We start from the raw sequence: 24,982 nt of genomic DNA, 5'->3' as shown, positions 1-24,982 counted from the left end.
TCTCAAAAAAGCTGTTAAAAAACCAAAAGTACAGTTCTTTCCACCACAGGGCCTTTGCAAAGGCTGTTCTGACTGCCTAGAACACTATCCCTCCCCAGAACTACTCTTTCTTCAGATAGTTTTTTTTCTCCAACTGGGTTATACAGTTACATGAGCTCGTGGAACTGTGTCACAGAACTCATCACAGATATAATTACATTTCTGTGACAAATTTGATCAACATTTGCTCTTCCCTCTATGATCTGTGCTGTCTAATATGGTGGTCACTGGCCACATGTGGTTGCTGAGCTCTTGAATGTGGCAAGTTCAACTGAGCAACTATTATTTATTTATTTTATTTTACTTCTTTTTTAGAAATTATTTTATTTTTTGTTTTTTGGGGGGGTTATTAGGTTTGTTTATTTCTTTATTTTAATGGAGGTAGGTACTGAGGATTAAACCCATGACCTTTTGCATGCCAAGCACACACTCTACCATTGAGCTACACCCTCCCCACTATTTTTTTATTTAATTTTAATTGATTTACATTTTAAAAGGGATCCTGGATTTAGTTATTGGAAGACTTGTGAATATGCTTGGAATAACTCGAGTGTGTCAGTTTTCTTTTCTGACTGTTAATTTTATAAACTCTAAGTACAAAATTAAGTATTTCTGATGGAAATTTTATATCTGAATTAAAGAATATTTCATTAATGTTTATGTTGATTACATGTTAGAAAGGTATTATTTAGATATACTAGGATAAAGTATATTATTAAAGTTAATTTCACCAGTTTCTTTTTACTTTTTAAAATGTGGCTATCAGAAAATGTAAAATTGTAGATACGGTTCATATTATATTTCTAGTTGGGTATTATTGCTCTAAATTAGGGTTTCTCATGCCCAGCACTACTGACATTGGGGAAAGATAATCCTTTGTTATGGGGCTGCCCTGTGCACTATAGGATGTTCAGCATTCCTAAATGCCAGTAGCAACCCCCCACCACCAAAGAGTTGTGACAACCAAAAATATCTCCAACATTGTCAAATGACCCCTGGGGGGGCCAAATCACCCTCAGCTGTAAACTGTGGGCAGAGAAATGGGGATGTCTTTACTTACCACAGTTCCAAATGCCCTAGCATGGATCTTGGCACATAGTAGTCACATAATAATTTTTAGTTGATGACTAAAATGAACTTTTAAAATGGAATGAACGAAATGATTGAAAAACATAGATAATAAAGCAAAAATTTCACAGGGATGTGGATAGTCTAAATGAGAAGCTGTAACTAAAGGCCCTTAAACACAGTAGGCAAGTAATAAATTGTAGCTGTGATAATCATCTGCCTTGCTCATCTGGCTCTGCCCCAAAGGAGTTCTCATCAAAACTGTTTTCCTAACCAACCCACAGAAGAAACCACCAGTTGCCCCCCAATATCTGTTCTCTGCTTCTCCCCTTAATAAAAATCCTGACTTTAACAGGCCACATGACCACCCAGAATGAAACTACATTTCCCAGATTCCCTTGCTGCCAGCCATGACCACATGATCAAGCCCCAGCCAATGAGATGTGAGAAGTGCCCTGTGCAACTTGAAAGTATTGCCTCAGGGAAGGGAAGAGGTGTGTCAATTTCCTCTCCCTCGGTTCCTTCCTCCCTCCCTTCTATCCTTTCTCCCCTATTATCTTTTCACGATGGAAGGACATCCTGGACCATGAAGACCAGGCAACACCATGGAGAGGCCAGAACAAGACAGCAGGAGCTGTGGTCCCCAGCACCCTGGAACTGCTTTTTCAGCCTCAAAATGCTTATACTGGACCCTACACGAGTGAAAAACAAGGCACTGTTATCTTGAGTCTCTGTGTTTGATTAAGTATCTTGATTAATATAATCCCTACCCCCACCAGTGTTGGATGGATTTCCCCACATCAGGCGGGGACATATCTGACCTGAGGAAATGGGTCGGCAGATGCCAGCAACACGTTTTCTGGTTTCAAGTCACAGTGGACAATGTTCTTGAAGTGAAGGTGTCTCAAAGCCACCAGGATCTGAGGGGAGGAAATGGTTCTGGTAAGAAAGTTTGAAAGGTCCCCACCCCAGATTCCACCTGCAGCAGCCAGCCCTCCGAACCCCATCCATGCCCCTCTCGGTATCCTAAAGATGTCCCCCAGTGCTAGGAAAGGCACTGGAGCACCAAAGAAGAATCTCAGAACCCCAGGACCATTTCCACCAGAGATAGCAGTTGGATATATGATTTTAGGAAGGCTGAACTGGAAGATCCTGAGGGTTTGGGAAGATCCTGAGACCCTCTGGCATGTGGATCCTAATGAAAAAGAGCTATGATCATGGAGGTACTATTGTGCAATTCGATTTTTTTAAAATGTATTTTTCATCCATTAAAACACTGAAACATGAAACAATACAAACAATACCCATACGACATGTTATAAATCAAATGTAACACCCTTAAGAGCTGGGGGATTCTACAGCCAGCCTACCAGGGTAGCAACTCTGGCTCCCCACTTCCCAGCCTGCTGCCTTGGGCAAGTCACTTTACCACTCTGGGTCTGTTTACTCACCTGTAAAATGGGGGTAATAACTCCTCATGGGTGGCAGTGAGCTTTGAATGAATTGAGGCATATAAAGTGCTTCAGGCAGTGTCTGGCACAGAGCAAGCACTCCATGTGAGCTATTATTATTGCTGCTGTTTTTGGTTAGTAATTTTGTGATAGCCTGTTGGTGAATATATTTCTGTGTGTGTTTCAAATAAAGCTTTTCCTGCTGTATCTGTTAGTTCAAGAGTATTTTATGACAGCAAGGTGAGCTGATTTAAAAAAAAAACTATTGGGGAGAGGTTATAGCTCAAGTGGTAGAGTGCATGCTTAACATGTATGAGGTCCTGGGTTCAATCCCCAGTACCTCCTCTATAAATAAATAAATAGACCTAACTACCTCTCCTGCCACAAAATTAATTAGTTAATTAGTTAATTTTTAAAAAACTATTATCATTTGTAGCCACTTATCTATGGGAACCATGATTTTCCTCAATTCTGTGTCACCTAAACAAAATATCAAATGTACTGGACATACAGACAGATGGAAGCATGAAGCTGTAATCTGTATCTTAGAACTGCAATATATGTATTTCTCATTGTTTTCTCTGGGTGACTTTCAAGTATGGAAATGCTATTAGAAAGCTTCTGCTGAGGTCCAAGTTCCTCATTCTACGGACAGGGAGACTGAGATCCAAAGGTGTGTATGGACATCCTCTACACATCTTCCGTTTTTTGTTTGTTTTGTTGTTGTTATTGTTGTGGATGGGGGAGGCAATTAGGTTGGTTAATTAATTAATTAATTAATTAATTAATTAAATGGAGGTACTGGGGATTGAACCCAGGACCTTGTGCATGTTAAGCATGTGCTCTACCACCGAGCTATGCCCCACCCCTAGATCTTCATTTTGTTGATTTTTCCAATGCTAAGTAAATAGGGTGAAGAAAGAGGCCAGATTAGAAGCCAGACAGATCCAGATGCAAACCTCAGTTAAATCGCTGCCATGCTGTGTGATGGGTGAGACCCGGGAACCTCCCTCCACCTCAGTTTTCCTCCTCTGTAAGATGGGGGTTAGAGTAATACCTACCTCACAGGTGCTTGTGGAGCCTACACAGGTTTATGAGGTAAAGGGCTTAGCACAGGACATGGGGTGAGGCAGGCAAGAGGCAGAAAGCAGACATCTGCAGAGAGAAAGACAGAAGAACACAGGCAAAAAAGAGAGGAAGAGATGAAAGATAAGGGAAAAAAAGGAACCACCTCGGTTGCTGAAGGCAGGCAGTTTTTCCCTCTCCACCTGAAGTCTGGATGAGCCTGCCTCAGTGGATTTCTGTCCCCACACTGCAAGCCAGCCTGACAAAGGCACACAGCTTGGGAGAGCAAGGGTACTGGGCCTGAGAAAGGAAGCCAACACAGGGGACTTTGCAACCAACAGAGAACACATCCCAGAATCAGGTGTGGTACCAGCCAAGTAGGAAGGTCTTTCTAGGAAGGCTGTGAAACCCAGAAAGTGCAATGCCATGAAGAAAATGAAGAGGAACACAAATACTGGGATAAAAGACCTGAACGACACAAGTGACAAAGATCCAGTGTCCTTCATATACAAATGGCACTCACAATTAAATAAGAATAATCCAATTGAAAAATGGGCAAAAATTACATAAAGCAGAGGCCAATAAACATGTGAAAAGAGGCTCAACATCATCCATGGTTTTTCAACCACCAAATGAAGCCACATGAAATAATCTTTTTCCACCTATAAGACTGATGGGTGTATTATCCATGGTTAGTAAGGAGTGAGAAAATCGACACCCTCAAACTCAGTTGGTGAGAACAAAGACTGAAAGAGGTTTTAGAGAATAACTGAGCAACATCTTTTTTTAAAAAATGTAAAGTACATTTCCTTTAACTCGGGAGTCTACTATTTGAAACATGTTCTACTGAAATTCTCCCACCAGGGACTGTCAAATATTCACAGGATGTGGTTTGTAGTAGTGGAATAGTAAAAACGACTTATATGCTCAGCAACTGGGTAATTTGGTAATATCTGTCATGCGATGCAATGAAGAAAAAGAGGAAGTTCTGCTAACTATATACTGAAATAGAAAAGTCTTCCAGAAGCACTATTAAAGTGAAGGAAGTAAGAAGTGGAAGAACATACAGTGTTCTGTGTGATGCGAAACCAAGTAAAATGCACTCACGTGCGCACATACACAGGTAACACAAGTTAGTTTGACTTTACTAGTTAAAAGCACAGTTCTGAGGCTTAAATCCCACCTGCTGTGGGACTCTGGGCGAGTTACTTAGTCTCTGAGCCTCAGTACAATGGGAGTAATAATGGCCACCACCACATAGGTTGCTATGAAGACTAAATGAACTACAGCAGTGAGGCACACAGTAAGCGCTCACTAAAGGTTAGTGATCACATTATTTATCATTATTATCAGCAGCCCCCATCCCAGCCCTGCCCACTCTGAGTGATCACTGTCCAGGACTGGGCCTATCTCAGTCACTGCTGTGTCCTTGGCACTGTCCAGTAAGGGGCCAGGCACGGGCAGGGGTTCAGGCAGTGTTTGCTGAACAATCTAATAAGTGAATAAATGAATGCACTCCCCAGAGAAAGGCCTCTCTCCCCTCCCCTTTTTCTACACGAATAAAGCAGGCCCCAGGAGGCTGACTCACTATACAAAGTAATAAAAAATATAAAATAATAATCATTTATTATTTTTCTATAATAATAAGTTATTACTGTTGCTTTTCTACTTATTATCCTATTCTGTTTCTATTGTTATTACTCTACTATTATTACTCTTAACTGTTCTATTATTGCTCTGTTATTATTTTAAAGTTATTACTCTAATTCTTTTCTGATTGTTATTATTACTCTATTATTACGTTGTCTATTATCTGCTATTATGAGTACCAGCCAGAGTCTGCCTGACTTTCAGGGCACACACGGCCTCTTGCAGGGCAGCTGGGCAGCGAGGAGTGGAGGCTGGTGGTGGGCGGGAAGGTGGGCGGGAAGGTGGGCGGGGCGGGCTCACCTGAGTGATGAGGAACTTGGTGAGGCGCTCAGGCAGCCGGCCCTTCTCACTGGAGAGGATCATCTCCAGCATGTCCCCATGCAGCTTCTCCATCACCACGAACACTTTCTCCGGTGTCTCAAACATGCACTCCAGGTTGACGATCCCCGGGTGCCGCAGACTCTGAGGTGGGTGGGGTGGGGTCAGGACCCAGGTCACCCACGAACTTGAGACCCCAGAGGCAAGCCACGGGAGCAGATGGATGACAAACAGGAAGAAGGATTTCCCCGGAGGGTAGCCTGCTCCTTGCCTGGGGGTGGCATTGGGGGAGGGGAAGAGGCTTCCACAAGCCCAGACAGAAGCACCCCTCCTGCACCGCCCAGTGAACAGAAAGATCTTTATATCATGAAATTCTGGTAAAACCCCAGGGTCACGGGAGCGAGAGGGCGAGCGTGGAGAAATGGGAAGGAGCTTTGAACAACTCTAGCTTTTAAATCTGGGACTCCTTCCTCTTCTCCCAGCCCTTTCCTGGCTGAACCAAATCTCTCCCACCCAAGTCCCCATTCAGCCTCCTCCCTACCCTCCAAAGGCAGCCAGAGGGATGGTTCTAAAGTGCAAACATGACTCTGTTTCTTCCTTGCTCACAATCCTTCATGGCTCCCCAGTACCCTCAGGAGAAAGCCCACAGGGTGTGGCCCCACTCTGTTCCCTAGCCTAGCTGCCATCACCTACCTCCACATAAACCATCTAATAACCTTGAACTCCTTCAAGTTCCTAGAAGACTTCACATTCCCTCTCACCTCCAGACCTTTGCATGGGCTGCTGGTTCTGCTCAGAACACCTTCCCCACCCCTTCATTCTCAACATGCACACTGCCTCCTCTAGGAAGCCTTCCCTGACCACCCCTAGACTGGATCAGTTGGCCCCTCAAAGGAGGAAGTGGGAAAGGAAGGCCTCTCCTGGGACTGGGGTGGAGGGGGACAGAGCTGGGCCACAGACCCCGGGGTCACCTGCAGAATGGCCACTTCATTCCGGAGTTGGCTCTCCTGCTTGGTGGGGAAACGCAGTTTGTCGATGACCTTTACTGCTACATCCCGGCCTGTCTTCCGGTGCTTTCCTGGGGATACAGGGGATACAGGAGGTATGGGGTAAGGGGAGCAGAACCTTCTAGTCCTGGCAAGAGGAACCCCCCACCACCACAGAGACACAGCCAGAGCTGGGTAGAGGCGGGTGAAAAGCCATCTAATGGGCCCCAGGAGAGATGTGAGGGGTGGGGGGCCCTGGGAATAAAGGGGGAATGAAGGAAGGGAAAGACAGAGCTCCTAGGAGAGGAATCTTAAACATGGGAAACTAGATTTGTAACAAATCAGAATCTAGCACCCCGCTCTGTGGCCAAACGGTGCAGAATCCACCCTCCCTATCAAAACCAGGAGAAAGTCACTGGCCTTTCCCAGGGAGAAAAGCTGAGCCTGCAACCACCTGCCCCCAGGATCTCGCTTTCTAATCACTAGAAAAGGAGGTAAGCATGTGGCCAAGCAGAAGGGAAGGTCCAGAGCCCAGAAATCCACAAGACCCCTTTTTGAGTTAGCTCTTTTTTTGTTTGTTTTGTTTTGTTTCGGGGGGGGTGGGTAGGTAATTAGGTTCATTTTTTTTTTTTTTTAATGGAGGTACTGGGGATTGAACCCAGGATCTTGTGCGTGCTAGGCATGTGCTCTACCACTGAGTTCTACCCTCCTCCACCTTTGAGTTAGCTCTTGATATGTTCTTACCGCCATAGACCACTCCAAACTGGCCTGAGCCCAGCACCTCGTCCGGGAAGATCTGGTAGACTGTGGCGATGTCCTGAAGGGTGGGGATAGGAAGGGTCAGGGGTGCAGATGGAGATGGGAATGGTCAAGGAGACTGGGGAGGGCAGGAGAGCTGGGAGGCTGTTTGGGAGGGGGAGGGGGAGTACATCCTTGGGGGCGTGGGTGTGGGTGGGGTCTCACCACATTCTCTTGGATCTGGCTGTTAGACACAGAGATGCTCAGAGAAGCTTGTCCTGGGGAGAGGTAGAGGTGGAGGTAAGCGGATCCCAGGCTCAGGATCACTTTCACCCGTAACTCCAGAGGCAGCCTCTGGAGCCAGACCAATGTGCAACTTCAGGCTACTGAGTGACTTGTCCACTATGAACCCGTTTTCTCATCGGGAAAAATGAGAACAATAAAAGCACCTCCCTCCTCAGGCCAGTGAGGAGAGGAAACGAGATGTGCTGAGGGGGCTCAAAAAGCGATGTCCTAAAGGAGTTCACAGGGCATTTCACTCTGTGATCTTAGCACCAAGGGAGGTGTGATGATCCCATTTTCCAGAGGAGGAAATTGAGGCTCAGTGGGAAACTCCAAACTGACTCCAGCATCTTCTCTGAATGTGCCCCAACCAGAGCCAGGCATTCCCAAAATCTTGATCCTTCTGTCATTTGAACATCACTCCTCCCTGAGGACCTTCCGGGTGGTTCTTGCCCCTCAGCCTCCTCCATGGTCACCCTGCTGCGTTCCATTCTCTTCTATTCACCCTCCACAGGGAAGCCAGAGGGACCCTGCACAACCCAGACCCCCATCCTTCCCTTGCTCAAAATCCTGCCACGGTTCCCCAGCGCCCTCTGGAGGAAGCTCAAACCCCTTACATGGCTTAACAGGCAGGGTCTGGCCCCTGACCTATCTCTTTGACTTTATCCCTGTCATGTTCTTGGGTATTCCCACCACACTGGCCTCCCTGCGGGGCCTCGGATACTCCTATCTCTGGGTCTCTGCTCTGCCCCTCCCCTTATTCTGGACTTAGTTATATCCTCCTCATCATTCAGTCTCAGCTCAAATGTCACTCCTGGGGCCATGTCAGTTTCCTCCACCACATGTTCTATGTCCCACTTGTCATTCACCCGGGATGATCTGATGAATGTCTGTCACTCACCCAAGATTATGAGCTCCACAAGGCAGGAACCTGAGGCTCTGATCATTCTTTGCCTCTGCCTGAAAGGATTTCCCATTTCCTTTCCCTTCATTTCACCTCTCCTCAGCTTCCAGGTCTCAGCTCCAATGTTGCCTCCTCCAGGAAGCCCTCCTGGACACCCAGGCTGGGACCCACTCTGAGTTCCCAGAGTCCTCGGCTCTCCTGTTCCAGCCCTGCCTACTCTGTATCATCACTGTCTGGGGACAGGTCTGCCTCCCTTACTAGACTGTGAGCCCCATAAGGGCAGGTCCTGGGCTGTCTTGGTCATAGCCGTGCCCCCAGCACTATCTAGCACAGGCCAGGCACAGGGGAGTATGAGTTAAAAAGTCTGAACTCACAATTCAGAGGCATCATTACCACTCAGGACAAGCAAGATTCAGAAAAGAGAAGTGACATGCTCAAGGCCACGTCAGGTCTGGAGGCTTCATGATTTTGACCCTGGCCTGCTGAGTCCAGAAGCCACATTCTCATTCTCCACTCTGCCATTCCCTGCCTTCTCCCTGGCTCTTCCCTTCCCCAGGACCCCACCCAAGCCCTCCGAGACCCATCCTCCCAGGGCCTGGGGCTGGGGTACTTACTGTGGGGTGCATGGCCTGGGGCGCTGGGTGCATCCTGGAGGATGACGGGCATCAGGGCCTGACGGATGGCTGTTTCCCAGCCCCGGGCGGCCTCAGCCCCCTGCCCGCTGGGCCCCCCTGGGGCCCCTCCAGGAGTTTCGCCCACAAAGTAGGTGGCATTGGCAGTGACAATCTCGAAGCAGTGTGGGTTGGTGCCTGGTGGCACAAGGCTGAAGTTCTGGGCAGGCTCCACAGTGAGGATTTCGGACAGTGGAATTTCCTGGCAGGAGACAGAGCCAGTACAGGTGAGGGCTCAGGCAGATCCCAGGGCTCCCCACGTACTCAGAAGAGCACACATAATCCAGTGTCAGTGGGAAGGGCCTGCTTTGAATGGAGTGATCAGGAAAAGGCTCCTGGCAGAAGTTACATTGAAGCAGAAATCAGAAAGGTAAGAAGCCAGCTGGTGGAGGAATAGGGGGGTTGGGAGGAGCATGTGCAAAGGCCCTGAGGTAGAAAAGGCTTGTGTTTAAGGGACACGCCATATTTCCATTACATGGATAGTGCCTAGCACACAGTAGGTGTGTCACATTTGATGAATAAATAAAGGCATCAGGCTACAGCCAGGCCATGCAGGGCCTCATGGACCACAGGGAGGAGCCTGGGCTTTGTCTCCAGGGCCCTGGGGAACCATGGAAGGATATGGAGCAAGGAAGGGAGCAGGTCTTTCTGGCTGTGCATGGAGGGCAGATGGGAGAGGATGGGACTGACACAGGAGACCAGGAAGGAGGCAGAGGGGGCCTGGGTAGGAGAGAAGGTACATGGGGAGGAAAAAGAGTGAGCCTGGAAAAGTGTTGAAAGGAAAAGGGAGGAAGAAAAATGAAAGAATGAGAAAGAGAAACTCTTAGGTAGCAAATAAAACCTGGAGGCAGAGATGACTTGATGGGATGGTATTTTAGACAGCATGGTGTGAGGAAGATGGGAAGGATGAGAAGGAAGCAGCCATAGGAAGTGTAAGGAAGATGCTCAAGAGCAGGTGAACAAGTGAGGCAGGCACCTGGGTTTTATTCTAAGGGCAGTGGGAGCCATTGGAATGTTGCAACGGTTTTAATCGACTCTTTTGGCTGTTACATTAGAAAAGATTCTGAGGGCAAGGGCAGAAGCAAAGGCCCGAGGAGACTGGCTGGAACACAGCGCTGGTGTGGGAGGTGGTGACGAATACAAAGAAATAATTTAGTAAATGAATTATAAAGTAATAGTGCTAACACGCTTATAATTATTGGGAGTTGAATGGAGCTTAACATATGCCTGGCCCTAAACTAATCCCTTTGTAGATTATCTCTTTGAATTCTGGCAGCAGCCCTGAGGCGAGGATTATTCTTTGAAGCTTTTTACAAGATGCGGGGTGCAGAGAAGTGAGGAAGCTTGCCTGGGTCCCCCAGCTAGAAAGTGATGGAGCCAAGATCAAACACAGGGTAGGGCGTCTGGGTGGGCAGCAATTGCTGATGGGATGGAAGCGGGGAAGCAGGGGGTGGGCAGAGGGTGTGATTCGCAGGTATTTGGCCGAAGCAACTGGGAGAGGAGGGGAGAAGATAGTGGACCAAGACAGGAGGTCTGGGGGAATCTGGGAGCCAGAAGACCTACCTTGTAGTATCTGTTGGTCGTGTTGTTCTGGAAGAGCGTGATGCACTTGCAGTCTAGACGCCAATAGTGCCGTTTCCTCTGTTGGGACAGGTACTTGAGAGAGTGAGTCCGCCCTCCAACACCGTTGCCCCCCAACACCGTTAGGGCTCCAGTTCTAATCCCACCCAAGCCCCGCCCCTAACCCTAATCCTGCCCCTCCCTTTAAATCCTGCCCTGCCTCCTTCATTGCCATATTCAACCCCTCTAATTCTAGCTCTGCCTCCAGCATGACCCCACCCATCCCTGACTCCAACCAGCCCCGTCTCAAGCCCCGCCTCAATTTTAGCTCCCCCCCCCCCCCCCGCGTGGCCCTGCCCCACCTACTCACCAGTGTGTCCTTGTTGCTGTAATGAACCACCCAACCCTCGCGCAGCGTTGTGCTGGATTTCCGTGTTGTGTGTCGCACCGACTGCACCACTCTCATTAGGGGGATGTACCCCAGGGAGCTAAGGGTTGGGGAGAGGGAGGTGTAAGAGATTACAAGCAGAGAATAACCATAGCGCCTGGGGCCACGGGGTTGGGGTGGGGCACAGGGAGCATCTCTGAGCAGCCAAGGGGTTTTTGGCCACACTCTTTCCCCCTGTGGTTTCCAGATTTCTCATAATGAGGAAGGGGACTCTTGGGAGGGCCACATTAAGAGGCTAGGTTCCGAAGTCAGGCTCCCTGGCAAATTACCCAATCTCTTCATGCCTTAGTTTCTCCAGCACTAAGGGGGTTGCTGTCAGAGGGGAAACATTTCTTAGCTTAGCACAGTGCTTGGCACACAGTGGGCCTCCAATAAGTGCTAATTAGTATTGAGCCCATCAATTGTGGAGTCAGCTGTGACACTGGGCAAGTGGCTCAACCTCTCTGTGCCTCATTTGTCTCACCAGTGCACATGCTATTACTACAGTGAGGAAATGAAGGCCAAGAGAAATTAGACCAACTCCAGAACCAGCAACCTCTTGATCCTATGCTAGATCTGGACTTGGGTGGCCCTGGCCACTTCTCTTTGCCTGAGACTCAGTTTCCTCATCTGTGAAACAGTCCACCTCTCCCAATAGCCTTCCCCTCCAAGTCCCTGTCCCTCAAGGTCCAACTCTGAAAACCTACAATTCTGTTACTAAACACTCTCAGGAAAGACCTGGGAGAACCTCTGAGGTTCTAGGAGGCTAGGGTCACGTGGCACTAGTAAGAAAGTTTCGGTGACTATTGTGACCTGCACACCTATACTCCCTCTGACCTCAACTCCCATCCTTTTCCCCTCACAGTCACTGCTTCAGCCACACCAGGCTCCTTGTTATTCCTGGAACATGCTTGATCCTACCTTAGGGTCTTTGCACTTGCTATTCCCTCTACTTGGTAGGTTCTGTCCCCAGATATTTTCCACATGGCTCCTTCCCTCCCCTCCCTCAGATCTCTTCAAATATACCTCCTTACAGAAGGTGCTTTAATGACCCTAAGATAACATGTCCCCCTTCTCTATCCCCTCTCAACTTTTAAAATTTTATTTTTGATAGCAGTTATCAAAATCTCCCATCCAAGTCCTAACCAGTCCCGACCCTGCTTTGCTTTCAAGATCAGATGAGATGGGGCGGTATGGACGCAGACAGTGGTTATCAATAGCTGATGCTATGGATGCACTTTTTGTTTGTTTTGTTTTTTTCCCCTTATCTGAGACACTGGGGATTGAATCTAGGACCTCATGCATGCCAAGCATGCACTCCACCGCTGAGCCAAACCCCCATCCCTCTATGAATGCATTTGTTAGCTGTCTCCCCAACTAAAGTGTCTGCTCTATGAGGCCAGAGTTTTACCTGTTTTGTTCACAGCTGTGTGCTTGGAGTCTAGTACCATTGTGCTCATTAAATATTTATCGATGTCCCCCAGAAGTGGCAGAACCTCTGCCCCATGTTTACACTGCCCTGGCCCCCTGGGGCGAAGTATCAGCTCCTCTCCTTTATTTATTATTGGCCAAAGCCCATGAGCCTCAGTCTTCTAACCTAGAAATGGGTATAATGATCCTTATGGTCCTTATGAAAAGAATTTACTTCCAAAACAAATTTAGTTTAAATTGATGGTTGTTGAATTCCACAGGTTACAGTCCACACATATATGTCTATTTCTACATGTATTACTGTATTAATACAATGTATTAATACAATGTATTAATAATACTGTATTAACATTTTTCTAGGGGGAGAGATAAATTAGGAATTAAGATTAATAAATACACACTACTATATATAAAGTAGATAAACAACAAGGACCTACTGTATAGCATCCTGTGCTTTTACCCCTGCTGCCTTCCTGCCTCCTCGGTACAGTGATCTCACACTCACAGAGGAAGCGGGGCTTCGTCCTAGGCACTTGGAAGACAGATGAATTTCCTTGTCCTCAAGCACCTGAACTCACATTCTCATGGAGTTGGATATGAATTCCAGTTCTAATTTAAAATGTGTAATCAGGGGGAAGGTATAGCTCAGTGGTAGAGTGCATGCTTAGAGTGTACAAGGTCCTGGATTCAATCGCCAATACTTCCATTAAAAAAAAAATGTGTGGGAACTATATTCAATTTCTTGTAATAAACTATAAGGGAAAAGAATCTGAAAATATATGTATATTTTCTATATACATATACATATATAACTGACTATATATATTCAGATATATAAATGAATCACTTTGCTGTACATCTGAAACTAACACTGTACATCAACTATACTTCGATGAAAAACAAAATTTAAAAAAAAGTATAATTAAGTAAAAATGATTATTTTTCTGAGCTTCCATGCCAGAAGAAAGCCACTGCCTGTCAGGTCTTTGGGGATATTTTCCTTTTCCCATTTTACAGATGGGTAGACTGGCACCCAAAGGAGAAGGGCCTTACTTAAGGCTACACAAGTCAATCCGAGGCTAAAGTGATTGAAAGAAAATGAATATTTTGCCTTCCTTTTTAAGATTTTAGCGCTCTGAAATGAGAGTTAAAAACTGTATCACTCACTGCATACCAGCCACTGTTTTAGGTACTTGATTTGTATTCATTCATTCCATCCTCACAACAACCCTATAAGGTAGATGCTACTTTATCCGCGTTTTACTGATGAGGAAACTGAGGCCAGTGCGGTTAATCTCTTGCCTAAGGCCATACAGTCATCTGGGTCCAGAGTCCACATTTCTGCTCACTCTTTGTACTGTCACTTTGCCATACAGACTGGTTTTGGAAGGACCCACCAGGACCCAATCTCAGTGGTATCCTCTGGGGACAGGGGGCTGGGTAGCTGGGAGGCAGGGAAGTGGAAGAGGTTAACAACATACCTTCTGAATGACTGTATTACAAGTTCCAAAAAAAGAAGTACAATATAAATTAAAATACGGTTCTATTAAAACTTTTTGAAAAGGTCAATCAGGAAGACCAGTTCAATTAAACAAGTAAAGTTTGGGTACTTGAAAAGGTTCGCCTCAGGAATCCAGGGAAATTTCTCAGTACTGGGTGACATCAAGCCATCGTGGGGATGGGGGAGGGCCTTCGCCAGAGGGGGCCCTGGGTACCTCTGTGCCTTGCCTCCCTCGCCTTCTTCCTCCTCACTGGCATGGAGGGCATTTTCTGAGTGGGAGCCAGGGACGAAACCGGAGTCATCTGACTCATCGGTCAGGGAGCTCTTGTCCGCCTCGCTGAAATCGCTGGCCTCCTCCATCGGCACATCTGAGGGGACCGGGGCATCAGAGGGGCCTCCGCCCAGCCCTGCCCGCCTTTCCCGCTCAGCCCCCAGCCTCTTACCTCCGTTGATGAGCGCTTCCCCCAGACAGTCATTAGGGACGCGGGTGGCGCAGCGTTTGTGACAGTTGAACTTGCAGTCTGGCAGGAGGACAGGGAACAGGGAGACAGGTGGGAGAGGGAAGAAAGAGGTCACCTCTAAGGGTTGACTCGACCCCTAACCCCCCTAGTCTCAAAAGAGTTTGCTCTGGCTGTTTGGGGCAGGAAAGCTAAGTGACCCTTCCCTGGTTGTTCCTCTCTTGAAATCATAGTTCCCAGCTATGGGGAGGCTCGATTAAACAGAAGCCAAATGCAGTGTCTGTGATTTACACCCCTATGATCCTAAGGGTCTAGAGTTCTGACAGTGTAAATGTCCATCACCTTAGACTTCTACAATTCTAGGATGTAATAGCATCTAACATGCTATGATTCTAGACTTCAGACTCCTGAGGGCAGGTTTCCCAACCTTCGGCACTATGACAATTTTTTTATTGTGGGAAGCTGTTCTCTACATCACAGGACTTTGAGCTGTGTCTTTGACCTCTAAGCATCAGATGTCCATAGCACCAGCCCCATCTGACAAACAAAAGTGTTTCCAAGCGTTGCCAAACATTCCTTCTTTGGGCAAAATTGTCCCTGGTTGAGAACCATTGCTTTAGATTTTGATGATTCCAAAGTTCTGGGATGCTATACATCAAAGATCTGAGACTAATTATGTGAAAACTTATTTTTCTAAGGTCCTATGATTCTAGATTTCCAAGACTACAGAGTTTGATGTTCAAGTTTCTAGCACTCTACACATCTGTGATTCTACAGTTCTATGATTCTAGATTGCTAAGATTCTTTGATATCTGAGATTTTAAGATATATCTAAACTAGTATTTGGTGACTCTACAGTTCTTTGATTGTAGACTTTGAATCAGCCTCTAGAATCTGATAGTTCCAAAGTTTTAGGATTCTGTATATCCAAGATTCTAGAAGTTTATGTTTCTATGACTCTTTAGCTCTAAACATCTACAATTCTAGAATTTGATTTTTCTGATGAATTCTTGAACTTGATGACTCTAACTTTTTACGGATCTAGACTTCTGGTATTCCAGAATTCGATCATTCAAAGTTCTGGGATCATAGATTTCTAGGACTCTAGGATTCTATGGTTCCAAGGCTATACGATTCTAGACTTCTAAGACTCAATTTTGTTGCTTTTAGGTTTCTATTACTCTCAAATCCTATGATTTTAAAGTTCTAATATTCTGAGAATCTATAGTTTGACAGTTCTAAGATTTATGAAACTAAAGTTCTGATTCTTTTCGCTGAATCCTGTGATCCAGAATTCTTGAAACTTACGTTTCCAAGGTTCTCTGACTCAAGAATTCTCAAGTTCTACAGTTTAAGCATTCCATCCTAAGTGACATATGAATCTAGATTGCTCGCTTGCTTGCTTGTTTTCTTCTTTCCTTCCTTCCTTCCTTCCTTATCTAGGTACTGGAGATTGAACCCATACTAAGCATGCATTCCACCACTGAGCTATATCCATTCCCAGAATCTAGATTTCTAAGGTTCCAGGATTCCAAGGTGCTAGGATTCCAGAATTCCAAAGGTTCTAGAATGCCAGGATTCTGGACACACCCCCTTCTGAGGCCCTGTGCTTCTAAGGATCAGAACATAAATTCTGTTTTCTGCCACAAGCCCAGCTGAGACCCTAAGCCTCTGAGTGTGTGTGTGTGTGTGTGTGTGTGTGTGTGTGTGTGTGGCTGGGGGTGGGGTTCTGGTGTTCTGACTCTGTCCCTTCCCACCCCAGCCCCAACGTGGGGGCTCCCCGCCTACCTTTGCACTGCAGGCCCTGGCGAAAGAGGCCTTTGAGGAGTTTCTTGCAAGCCTGGCAGACAGTGGGCCGCGTGTAGCTGTGGATGAGGAAGGTGTGTGGCACCTTGACCTTGGAGAGCAGCATCTTGTCCAGCTCGATGGGGCGACCCGTGTAGGATGAGGCAGAAGAGGAAGAGGACGATGAGGGTGGGCGGCGAGGGATGAGTTCGGTGGTGCTACGGCTCTATCAGACAGCGAGGGAGAAAGGAACACCTCAGAGCATTGCTTGGGTCCCTGGGCCAGGCCACTCCCCAGCCTCCAACCCTCCCCAACCCTCCCCACTCCCCCAGCTCCTCACCAGCTCATCAGCCATGCAGGGCAGGGACTCAGAGGTGCTGAGGCGCACCGAATGGCCACTGGCCAATGACGTGGACGACAGGCGTCGCTTGCGGGCCCCACTACAGTTGTTGGGGATGCTGAAGGCGCAGCGCTTGTGGTAGTTCAGTCCGCAGCCTGTAGGGGGCGCCAGACGGTCAGAGACATAGCCTCCAATTGGGCGCCAAAGCTCTACCCACCTCTCCTTTTCTGAGGAACTGGAACAGATCCCTCAGGATGCCTCTTCATAGTGTGATTAATGTTAACAAAAACCTGCAAAACCCAATTCAGGCGATCTGCTAAATGGCCAAGAGCCTTCGGGAATGAAGGTTTGGGCCACCCCACCAGGCAAAGCACCACAAGAGGGTGAGATGCTGGCTGAGGGCAAAGGGAATATGGATCCGGTGGTGGCAGGAAGGAAGCCACAACCATGTGCCAGCTGCAGACATGAGGACTGTCCTGGTTATAAGTATTTCTTCCTTACGCTGTTATGAACATGTGTCTACCAAATATTTTTATTTTCTTCCTTTTTTCACCCTCTTATCACCTAACATACGATATTAACAACAACTTATATCATGATTTTTAAGTTACAGGAGATCAAAGGAGAAGAATGAACATCGCCCAAGGACATCATCTTCTGGGGAAAGGGTTAGCACATTTTTGGTGGTACTCAGGGCTGCAGTATCATATTAGGTAAAATTGTGACATTGTTATTTCTTTTCTTTTCTATTTTTAATCCTTGAATGACAGAGCCAGGATAAGCTTGTCATTTCCTGCTGGACTTCCTGAACGCTTCTCCAATACATCTCCGGTGATTTCAAATGATTCCAAGATGGCTCTCTGTTCTGGAGTACAGAATGTTGCTCTAGCCTTTGGAAGCTTCTCTTGGACACCTCATGAAGCCTCTCTTCTGGCAGATCGCCTGTTAGAGACTTTCTATCACAGTAGTTCATCTTAGGCACCATCTCAATTGCATGATGGGCCATTGCAGAGACAAGCTTGGGGAACGCTGTTGGTGAGATGAGAAGAGCTTCAGAACTGCAAAGAGCCTTTGCGTCCAGGAAAACCATTTCCCAGTTTTGAGTCACTCATATGCTTCACAGAACTTCAGAATCTCAACTCTGACTCCTGGTGTGAGTATCAGGGTAGAATCAAACTCCTGTAGGAAGGCATCAGTGGCATTAAGGACAGGTATTTGGGCATCTTTTGGAACCATACGAACTTGGACCATCCTCTGTGAGGCTGAGCCGATGAAGTCCATTCAGAGAATGGCCATTAGAACTTGAGGACACCGGGGTTGCACCATGACAAAGGTTACATATACCAAGACATCAAGAGTTGGTTATGGCATGTGGACCATGGCCATAGTAATAGCAGCTTTGAATGTACTAAGTTGGGTTTCTTTTGCAGGCCTGATATAGCTATTATCCCTAGAGTCCTTAAATAATGCCACAAGTATATTTAAATAATGCCTTAAATAATGACACAAGGGCCACATGATAACAATCCTAGATGATGCTGTAGGTCATCTGGAACAAAGGGTATCAGAGACTCCGAATTTCTATATGAGCCTGACAGCCACAAAACTGGAGATCCTGAGACAATGGAACATCTGAGAATATCCCTCTAAGAGAGGGGTGCACTGAACAAACAATGAGGGTGCCAATCGTCATTGTAGAACAGATGGTTCTCATTTGCTGTAGGTAGAGCTGAGCTGAGGTGGGTGTGCGGCTTTCATCCACAGGGGAGGTGTGATCTCAGTGTTCACGCTCAGAAGCATCAAAGACGGAAACAGTTAACCTGCAGATGCTGCCACTTGGGCTTAACCCTGAGACATCTTGCCTCAAAGGAACACACTGTGTTCCTTTATTTTCCAAAGAATTTAGGGAGATGTGCATGGATGCTTGTTATGGACTGAATATCTGTGTTCTTCCCAAACCCATACGCTGAAGCCCTAATCCTCAATGTGACTGTATTTGGAGATGGGGCCCTTAAGGAGGTCATTAAGGTTAAATGAGACCGTAAGGATGGGGCCCTGATCAACGGGGTTCGGGTCCTTATAAAAGAGACATGCAAGAATCATGCTCATTCCATGCACCACATGAGCACACAATCAGATGGCAGCCATCTGTAAGCTATGGAGAGGGCCCTCACCAGGAACCACACCCTATGAGAACCCAGATCTTGGACTTTCCAGCCTCCAGAACCATAAGAAATAAATTTCCATTGTTTACACCATCCAGCCTGTGGGTACTTTGTTCTGACAGCCCTAGCCAACAGAAGTGCCGAGCTGACAAGAGGTGGACTCTGATGGTCAGCTTCACATGTCGCTTGGCTAGGCTAGCAACCCCAGGTATTCAAATATTTATCTACGTGTTACTGCAAAAGTATCTGGAGATGCGATTCAAACCCACAATTAGTGACTCTAAGTGAGGGGCGATTATCCTAGTTAATCAGAGTGGGTTTGTTTCAATCAATTCAAAGGTTTAAAGAGCAGAGTTGAGATTTCCCAGATGGAGAAATCCACCTGTGGGTGGCAGCTTCCAGCTTCCGCTCCTGCCTGAGAGTTCCAGCCTGCCCTTCCTGACTGGCTGCCCTGAGGATTTCAGAGTTGCCAGTGCCCACAATCCTGTAAGCCAACTCCTTCCAAAAATCCCTTAATATATGCCTCCCTGCTGGCTTTGTTTCTCCGGTTGATTCCTGACTGATACAGGCTCCGCCCTCTTCCCCATCACCCCTTTTCTCCAAGCTCTGCCCCTTACCTCACGGTCGGAGGTCCACCCCAAAGCCTCCACCCCAAACTGAGCCCCACCCAGACCCCGCCCTCCACCCTAGCCCTGCCACTTGTTTCCACCTCCAGTTCCTCCCCCAAGCCCTGCCTCTGGGCGGTCACCTCTCTCCCAGAGCCCCACCTCCTGGCCCCGGCCCCGCCCTCATGCCCGCGCCCTACGTCTTGGCTCCGCCCCCAGCCCCCAGCTCCAGCCTCCCCGCTTCTCACCATCACACTTGAGGCCCTGGCGCACCAGGCCGAAGAGCATCTCCCCGCAGTGGTCGCAGAAGGCAGGCGCTCGGTAGGAGTGTACCGTGAGGGCGTGCGGGCGGATCTGGAAGTCCTCGAACGTGGCCGAGGCTGCAGGCAGCAGGGAGGGGCGGATGGTGGAGCCCGGGCCCGCGGAGGCTATTTGAGCCTCCGCCTTCCCAGGTTCCTCACAGTCCTCCCAGCTACAAGGTTTCATCTTTCCTTCAATCCTTTACTCACATACTACGTTCTACCTGGGTTCAAATCCCTGCTCTACCACTGCGCAAAACATTTAGGTGCTTATGCCAGGTACTGGGGGGAGGAGGAATGGGGAGTTGTTTAATGGGTACAGAGTTCCAGTTTTGCAAGATGAAAACAGTTCTGGAGGTTGGTTGCACAACAATGTGAACGTAATTAACCCTCCTGAACAGTAGACTTAAAAATGGTTAAGATGGTAATTTTATGTTACAAATATTTCATCACAATTAAAAAAAAAAAGCCCACAGATGCTTGCGTCCCACCCTCAGTTTCTGATCTACCTGGACCTGGGGAAGAGCCGAGTCATCACGAGAAAAAACCAAACACCTGTGTATCTCGCTTTTCTCACCCTAAAAAGTGAATCCAACAAATATTTACTGGGCATTGTTCTAAGGGGTAAGGACACCGTATAGAACAAAACAGACAAAATCTCTGCCTGGCCTCTAGTGAGGGAGATAGAAAAAAAAAAGAAGATTCCTACTAACAATCACCCAGTGTAGCAGTTACTCTGTGCCAGGCACTGCTCTGAGTACTTTTTGATACTAACAAATTTAGCCCGCTCAAGAGTGAAGTACATCCTATTATTATCCCCATTTTCAAGAGAAGACTGTAGCACAGAGAGATTAGGCATCTTGCCCAAGGTGACACAGCTAGCAACTCGTAATTGAACCCAGGCCAGTGTGGCTAGAGAGTGCGTGTTTTTAGCATGGTACTTACTGCCTCTCTGAAATTGTTGAGTAAGAAAATATACAGTAGGTGAGAAATCAATAAGTGCTTAGGAGAACAAATACGCACGGAAGGGAGATAGGGAAGATGCAAGAGGTACAATTTTAAATAGGTGGTTAGGGAAGGCCTCGTTGAGAAGGTGACATTAAGACAAAGGCCTTAAAAAGGTAAGGGTATGAGCCAGGCAGGAATCTAAGAAATGCCCAGTATGATAATATCCCTTTATAGTTCTTTCTTATGGGTTAAATGAATAAATGGAAAGTTCTTAAAACAGTACCTGGTACATAGAAAATGCTCAATAAATGTTAGCTATTATTTTAAAAGTTTCATCTTTGGACTAACTCTCGTTCCTCTCCTCACCCCCAACTCCCCGCCCAAATTTCAGTCTAATATTAACCATTTTCCTTGGTATTACACAACGTTCAGGGGGTTTTCTTCTATGTACCAAGCACTGTTTACACACTCAGGATAAAGCTCTGCACAAGATAGATTTATAGCCCACTCTCAGAGAGCTGACATTCTACTGGGGAGAGAAACAAGAAACATAAAAACATAAAGAAACAAGGAAATTTCAAGCTATGGAGGAAATGGCATTCAAGCTGAGATCCAAATAACAAGAAGGTCCTAGCTATGAAAATCTGGGATTGGGTCAGGGGTGGAGAGAACAGCAAGTGCAAAGGCCCTGTGGTGGGAGGGAGCTCAGAGACAGACAAGATGGCTGGGACAAAGAAAGTAAGAAGGGCAGAGGTGAATTCGGGGAATTTGGCAGGAGCCAGGTTCAGAACAGCCTTGAGACCATGTTGAGGAGTTTGCATTTTGTTCCAAGGGTAATGGGGAGCCACGGGAGGATTCTGAGCAGTGGCGTGGCATGATCTGACTTACGTGCTACTGCAATAGTCTAGGCAGGATGTGATGGTGGCTTGGACCAGTGGAGGTCGTAAGAAATGGATAAAGGTAAACCCAGTAGGTTTGATGAAGGAGCAAGTGAAGGGGTGAAAGAAACAGAGCCGTCAAGAATGGCCCAAGGTTTGGGGCATGAACACCTGGGTGAATGGTGATATCCTTCACCAAGCTTGGGAAGACTGTAGGAAGAGCAGACTGAGAAAGGGAAAAATCAAGATTTCTGTCTTGGACAGGCCATCCCTGAGATGCCTAGAGGTGCCCAGTGAAAGTGTCAGGGAGATAGCTACATGAACCAGACTTGGGTCTAGGGGAGAGATCAGGATGAAGATAAAAATCCAAGGATCACAAGCCTCTAAGACAGTATTTAAAACCTGAAAATAAGTTCACCAGGGACGTAAATCCAAACTTCTAATTGTCATCCATCCATTCAACAAATTTTACATTGCAGTAGTCAGGGTAGGGGCAGGAGGCAGGGGGAAGGGGAGGGGGGCAAGGGGAAGGGGAGGACATACAGCCATGAGTAAGGCAGGTACCTCCCACCCCCCACCCTCCCGAAGGAACCAAGGGCTATAGATTCCTCTAAGTGCTGAGAGCCTGCCCATCAATAAAATGGGAAAGGCCAGTTGAGGGGACTAGATTCTGGCTGAAAATACAGGTGCCCAGGTTTCATCACAGGCGGCAGAGTCTGATTTAATTTAGCATTTCATCGAGAGGAGACACAGGCAGCAGAATACTTTTAACTGTATATCAAAGTGTAACATAGGTCTAGAAAAGAACACATCAGAAGCGCACAGCTCAACGAATGGTCAAACTGTATATACCGTGTCACTAGCTCTGATGGGTAAAGGGAAGTTTAGATCACTGTGCCCACCCTCCATCCGTCCAACCAGCTTCTTCAAAGGCACCCATTCTAGTGGCTTCTAACAAAATAGTGTAATTGTATCCATCTTCATTCTTCATATATGGATACAGTATGCAGTCTGATGTCTAGCTTCTGTCTCTCAGCATTAGGTGTGTGAGAGTCATCCATGTTGTCGTGGACTGTTTATGTTCAGGGCTGTGTAAATCCCACGATGCGCATGATCACAATACATCTGCCCATTCCAGAGCAAAAAGCTCCCGAGGTGATTCTAATTAGCAGCCAGGGCTTACAGCCGCTGGCCTCTACCTTTAAGAACCAAGTTTCTGGGCTCCCCTCCCCTCCCCTCGGCCCCCTTCCCTTCACCCCTAGGTGGCCTGGGCCTCTCACCGGACAGCACCACCTCCACCAGATCGCCCTCCTGGATGTCGCTGGCGGATCGCACCAACTGCAGAAGGTTGGCCGACGTGGGATCATGTTTGAAGAGCAGGATCTTGTCATAAAGGCCATAGAAGCCACACTCGGGGAACTGAGGGGCGGGAGAGGGAGGTGGTGACAGAAAAGTTCAAAGCTGCCTTAGGCAGCGGTCTGGAACCCTTCGGGGGCAGAGCCGCTGTTTCCCCCGGAAACTCAGAGACCCCGCAGCCCCTCGCTTCCTGCCTGCTTCCTCCCAAGCCCAGCTAGAGTGGGCCAGGATGCCAGGGCCCCAGGTGTGCTGGGACAGAACACTGGCTGGAGTTTGGCGGCTTTGGTAGCAGGACTAGAGAACTGGGTGGGTGGAGGGAGAGTGGCTCCAGGAGCGTGGGCACCTAGAATCTTCTGGGGGTGAGGGGAGCTGAGTGAGCACCCCTTCCCTCATCTGCCCCCACCTCTCACTCCCCCCAGCTTCCTTCCTAGATCTATTGTTGTCCCTGTTACCTGGCTCCAGGCCCAGCAGTGGGGCTGGGCCAGCTGGAAGGAGAGGATTTAGGACTCCTGTTTGGGGGGTGGGGGGGTGCTTACGGAAAGGCTAGAACTCAAGGGAGCTGAAGCTAGGCAGGGTGCCCCCCACCCGAGGTCCCGAGGACCCAGGTGTCCCGGTCCCCAACTTGGGGACGAAAGGCAGGAAATGAAACCTGGTAGAACAGAAAGTGAAACCGCCCAGGTGGAGCATCTGGAAGGAAGGAAAGGGGCCCGACCACACCTGGACAAGGAGGGCAGAAAATAAAACTGGGGTGAGGCCTGAGGGGGAAGGCTGAGGATTTGAGCATCGAACAAAGAATTTCACCCAGGGGACAATCTTCCCTCCTCCTCAGCCTGTTTTCCCAAGGAGCAGGTTGAGTTGGGTGTGGGAGCTGGGCCTGCTGGTTTTGAGGTTTGGGGGGATGGCACAGAAAGCTCTGTCTGCTTTTGTTGCGGGGAGAGGGTCCACAGGTGCCCAGGACTGCCTAGGAGGTTTTTCTCTAAGCAGTTTCCTTGTCTGTAAAATGGGGGAGTCGGCTCAGTTCCTAATGTTTCCTCTGAAGCCCAAAGAACTCATTTCCAGGAGTCTGAGAAGATTCTAGAATTTGGCTATTTGGGGATTCCAACACGTTCACATTATAGAATTATGTCGTCTAGATTCCAACAAATTGTCATCATCCATTTATTTTAGGATTTTAACAACCTAGATTAGCAGTAATTTAATATTTTTAATGTTCTAGGAATCTGACAAACTAGGATTCTGATATCTGAACATCTTACCATTAAGAGGTTTCAACAACCCAGCATTCCAAAATTCTAACATGTTAGGGGAGGAGGGTATAGCTCAATGGTAGAGCATGTGTTTAGCATGCACAAGGTCCTGGGTTCAATCCCCAGTACCTCCATCAAAAAAAACCCCCACAAAACCCAATTACCCCCCAAAACAAACAAAAAAACTAACATTTTAATGCTCTAGAATTCCAACAACGAGGGAATCTAATACTGCAACATGTTTCTGTTTAAGAATTTCAACAGCCTAGGTTCTAACATTTGAACATTTTAATATCAGAGGAGTTCAATTACCTAACAGTTGCATAGTCCAACAATTTTTACAGTTCAAAATTCCTACAATAGAAAAGCCCACTATTGTAATTTTTAACATTCTAGGATTCAAGCACTGAGTCCCACCTGATTCCCCCTTGCCATGACCCCCAGGCCCCTGATGACCCTGGCACCCAAAGCTAAGAGTGGGCCGGGGTTGGGGAAGGCCCGTTTTCACAGGACAGCATCAGAACTGAAGGGTGGGGACACTCTGATCAGAAGAGGGGGACATAGACCTCAGAACCTCTGGGGATTGCAAAGAGGCACCCGCCCCTCCACACACACCTCAGGCCTGGAGGAGGACAGAGACTGGACTCTGAGACCTCACTTGCCCCCGGCAGCTAACGCAGGCACCCACAGCCACACATGTCACCCGATCGCCATGGCCAACCCGGCTTCAATTTCTACTGTTTCCACCAAATGGGAGGCGGCGGATGGGCCTGGGTGGGGAGGTCCCCCCACTTCTGCCTCCCACACCTG

At 47.6% G+C, this 24,982-nt stretch overlaps 1 protein-coding gene across 1 annotated transcript in view; it reads right to left on the bottom strand.

The window, feature by feature from the left end:
* The window catches only part of PRKD2 (protein kinase D2), a 29,919-nt gene that overhangs the window by 3,483 nt on the left and 1,454 nt on the right, over positions 1-24,982 (bottom strand). The window contains exons 2-15 of the mRNA XM_015242945.3: positions 22,850-22,988; positions 19,693-19,824; positions 16,675-16,829; positions 16,338-16,560; positions 14,535-14,612; positions 14,306-14,459; positions 11,103-11,220; positions 10,736-10,813; positions 9,116-9,374; positions 7,541-7,593; positions 7,322-7,394; positions 6,563-6,669; positions 5,574-5,735; positions 1,929-2,027 (exon numbers count right to left, since the gene is read on the bottom strand). Coding sequence (XP_015098431.1) covers positions 1,929-2,027; positions 5,574-5,735; positions 6,563-6,669; positions 7,322-7,394; positions 7,541-7,593; positions 9,116-9,374; positions 10,736-10,813; positions 11,103-11,220; positions 14,306-14,459; positions 14,535-14,612; positions 16,338-16,560; positions 16,675-16,829; positions 19,693-19,824; positions 22,850-22,988 — 1,830 coding nt within the window. The remainder of the gene's footprint in view (positions 1-1,928; positions 2,028-5,573; positions 5,736-6,562; positions 6,670-7,321; positions 7,395-7,540; positions 7,594-9,115; positions 9,375-10,735; positions 10,814-11,102; positions 11,221-14,305; positions 14,460-14,534; positions 14,613-16,337; positions 16,561-16,674; positions 16,830-19,692; positions 19,825-22,849; positions 22,989-24,982) is intronic.

The sequence above is a fragment of the Vicugna pacos genome, chromosome 9 (genome assembly GCF_048564905.1).
Source record: "Vicugna pacos chromosome 9, VicPac4, whole genome shotgun sequence".
Lineage (NCBI taxonomy): Eukaryota > Metazoa > Chordata > Mammalia > Artiodactyla > Camelidae > Vicugna > Vicugna pacos.
Note: the sequence above shows the minus strand (reverse complement) of the source record. Positions and strands in the feature narration are given on the sequence as shown.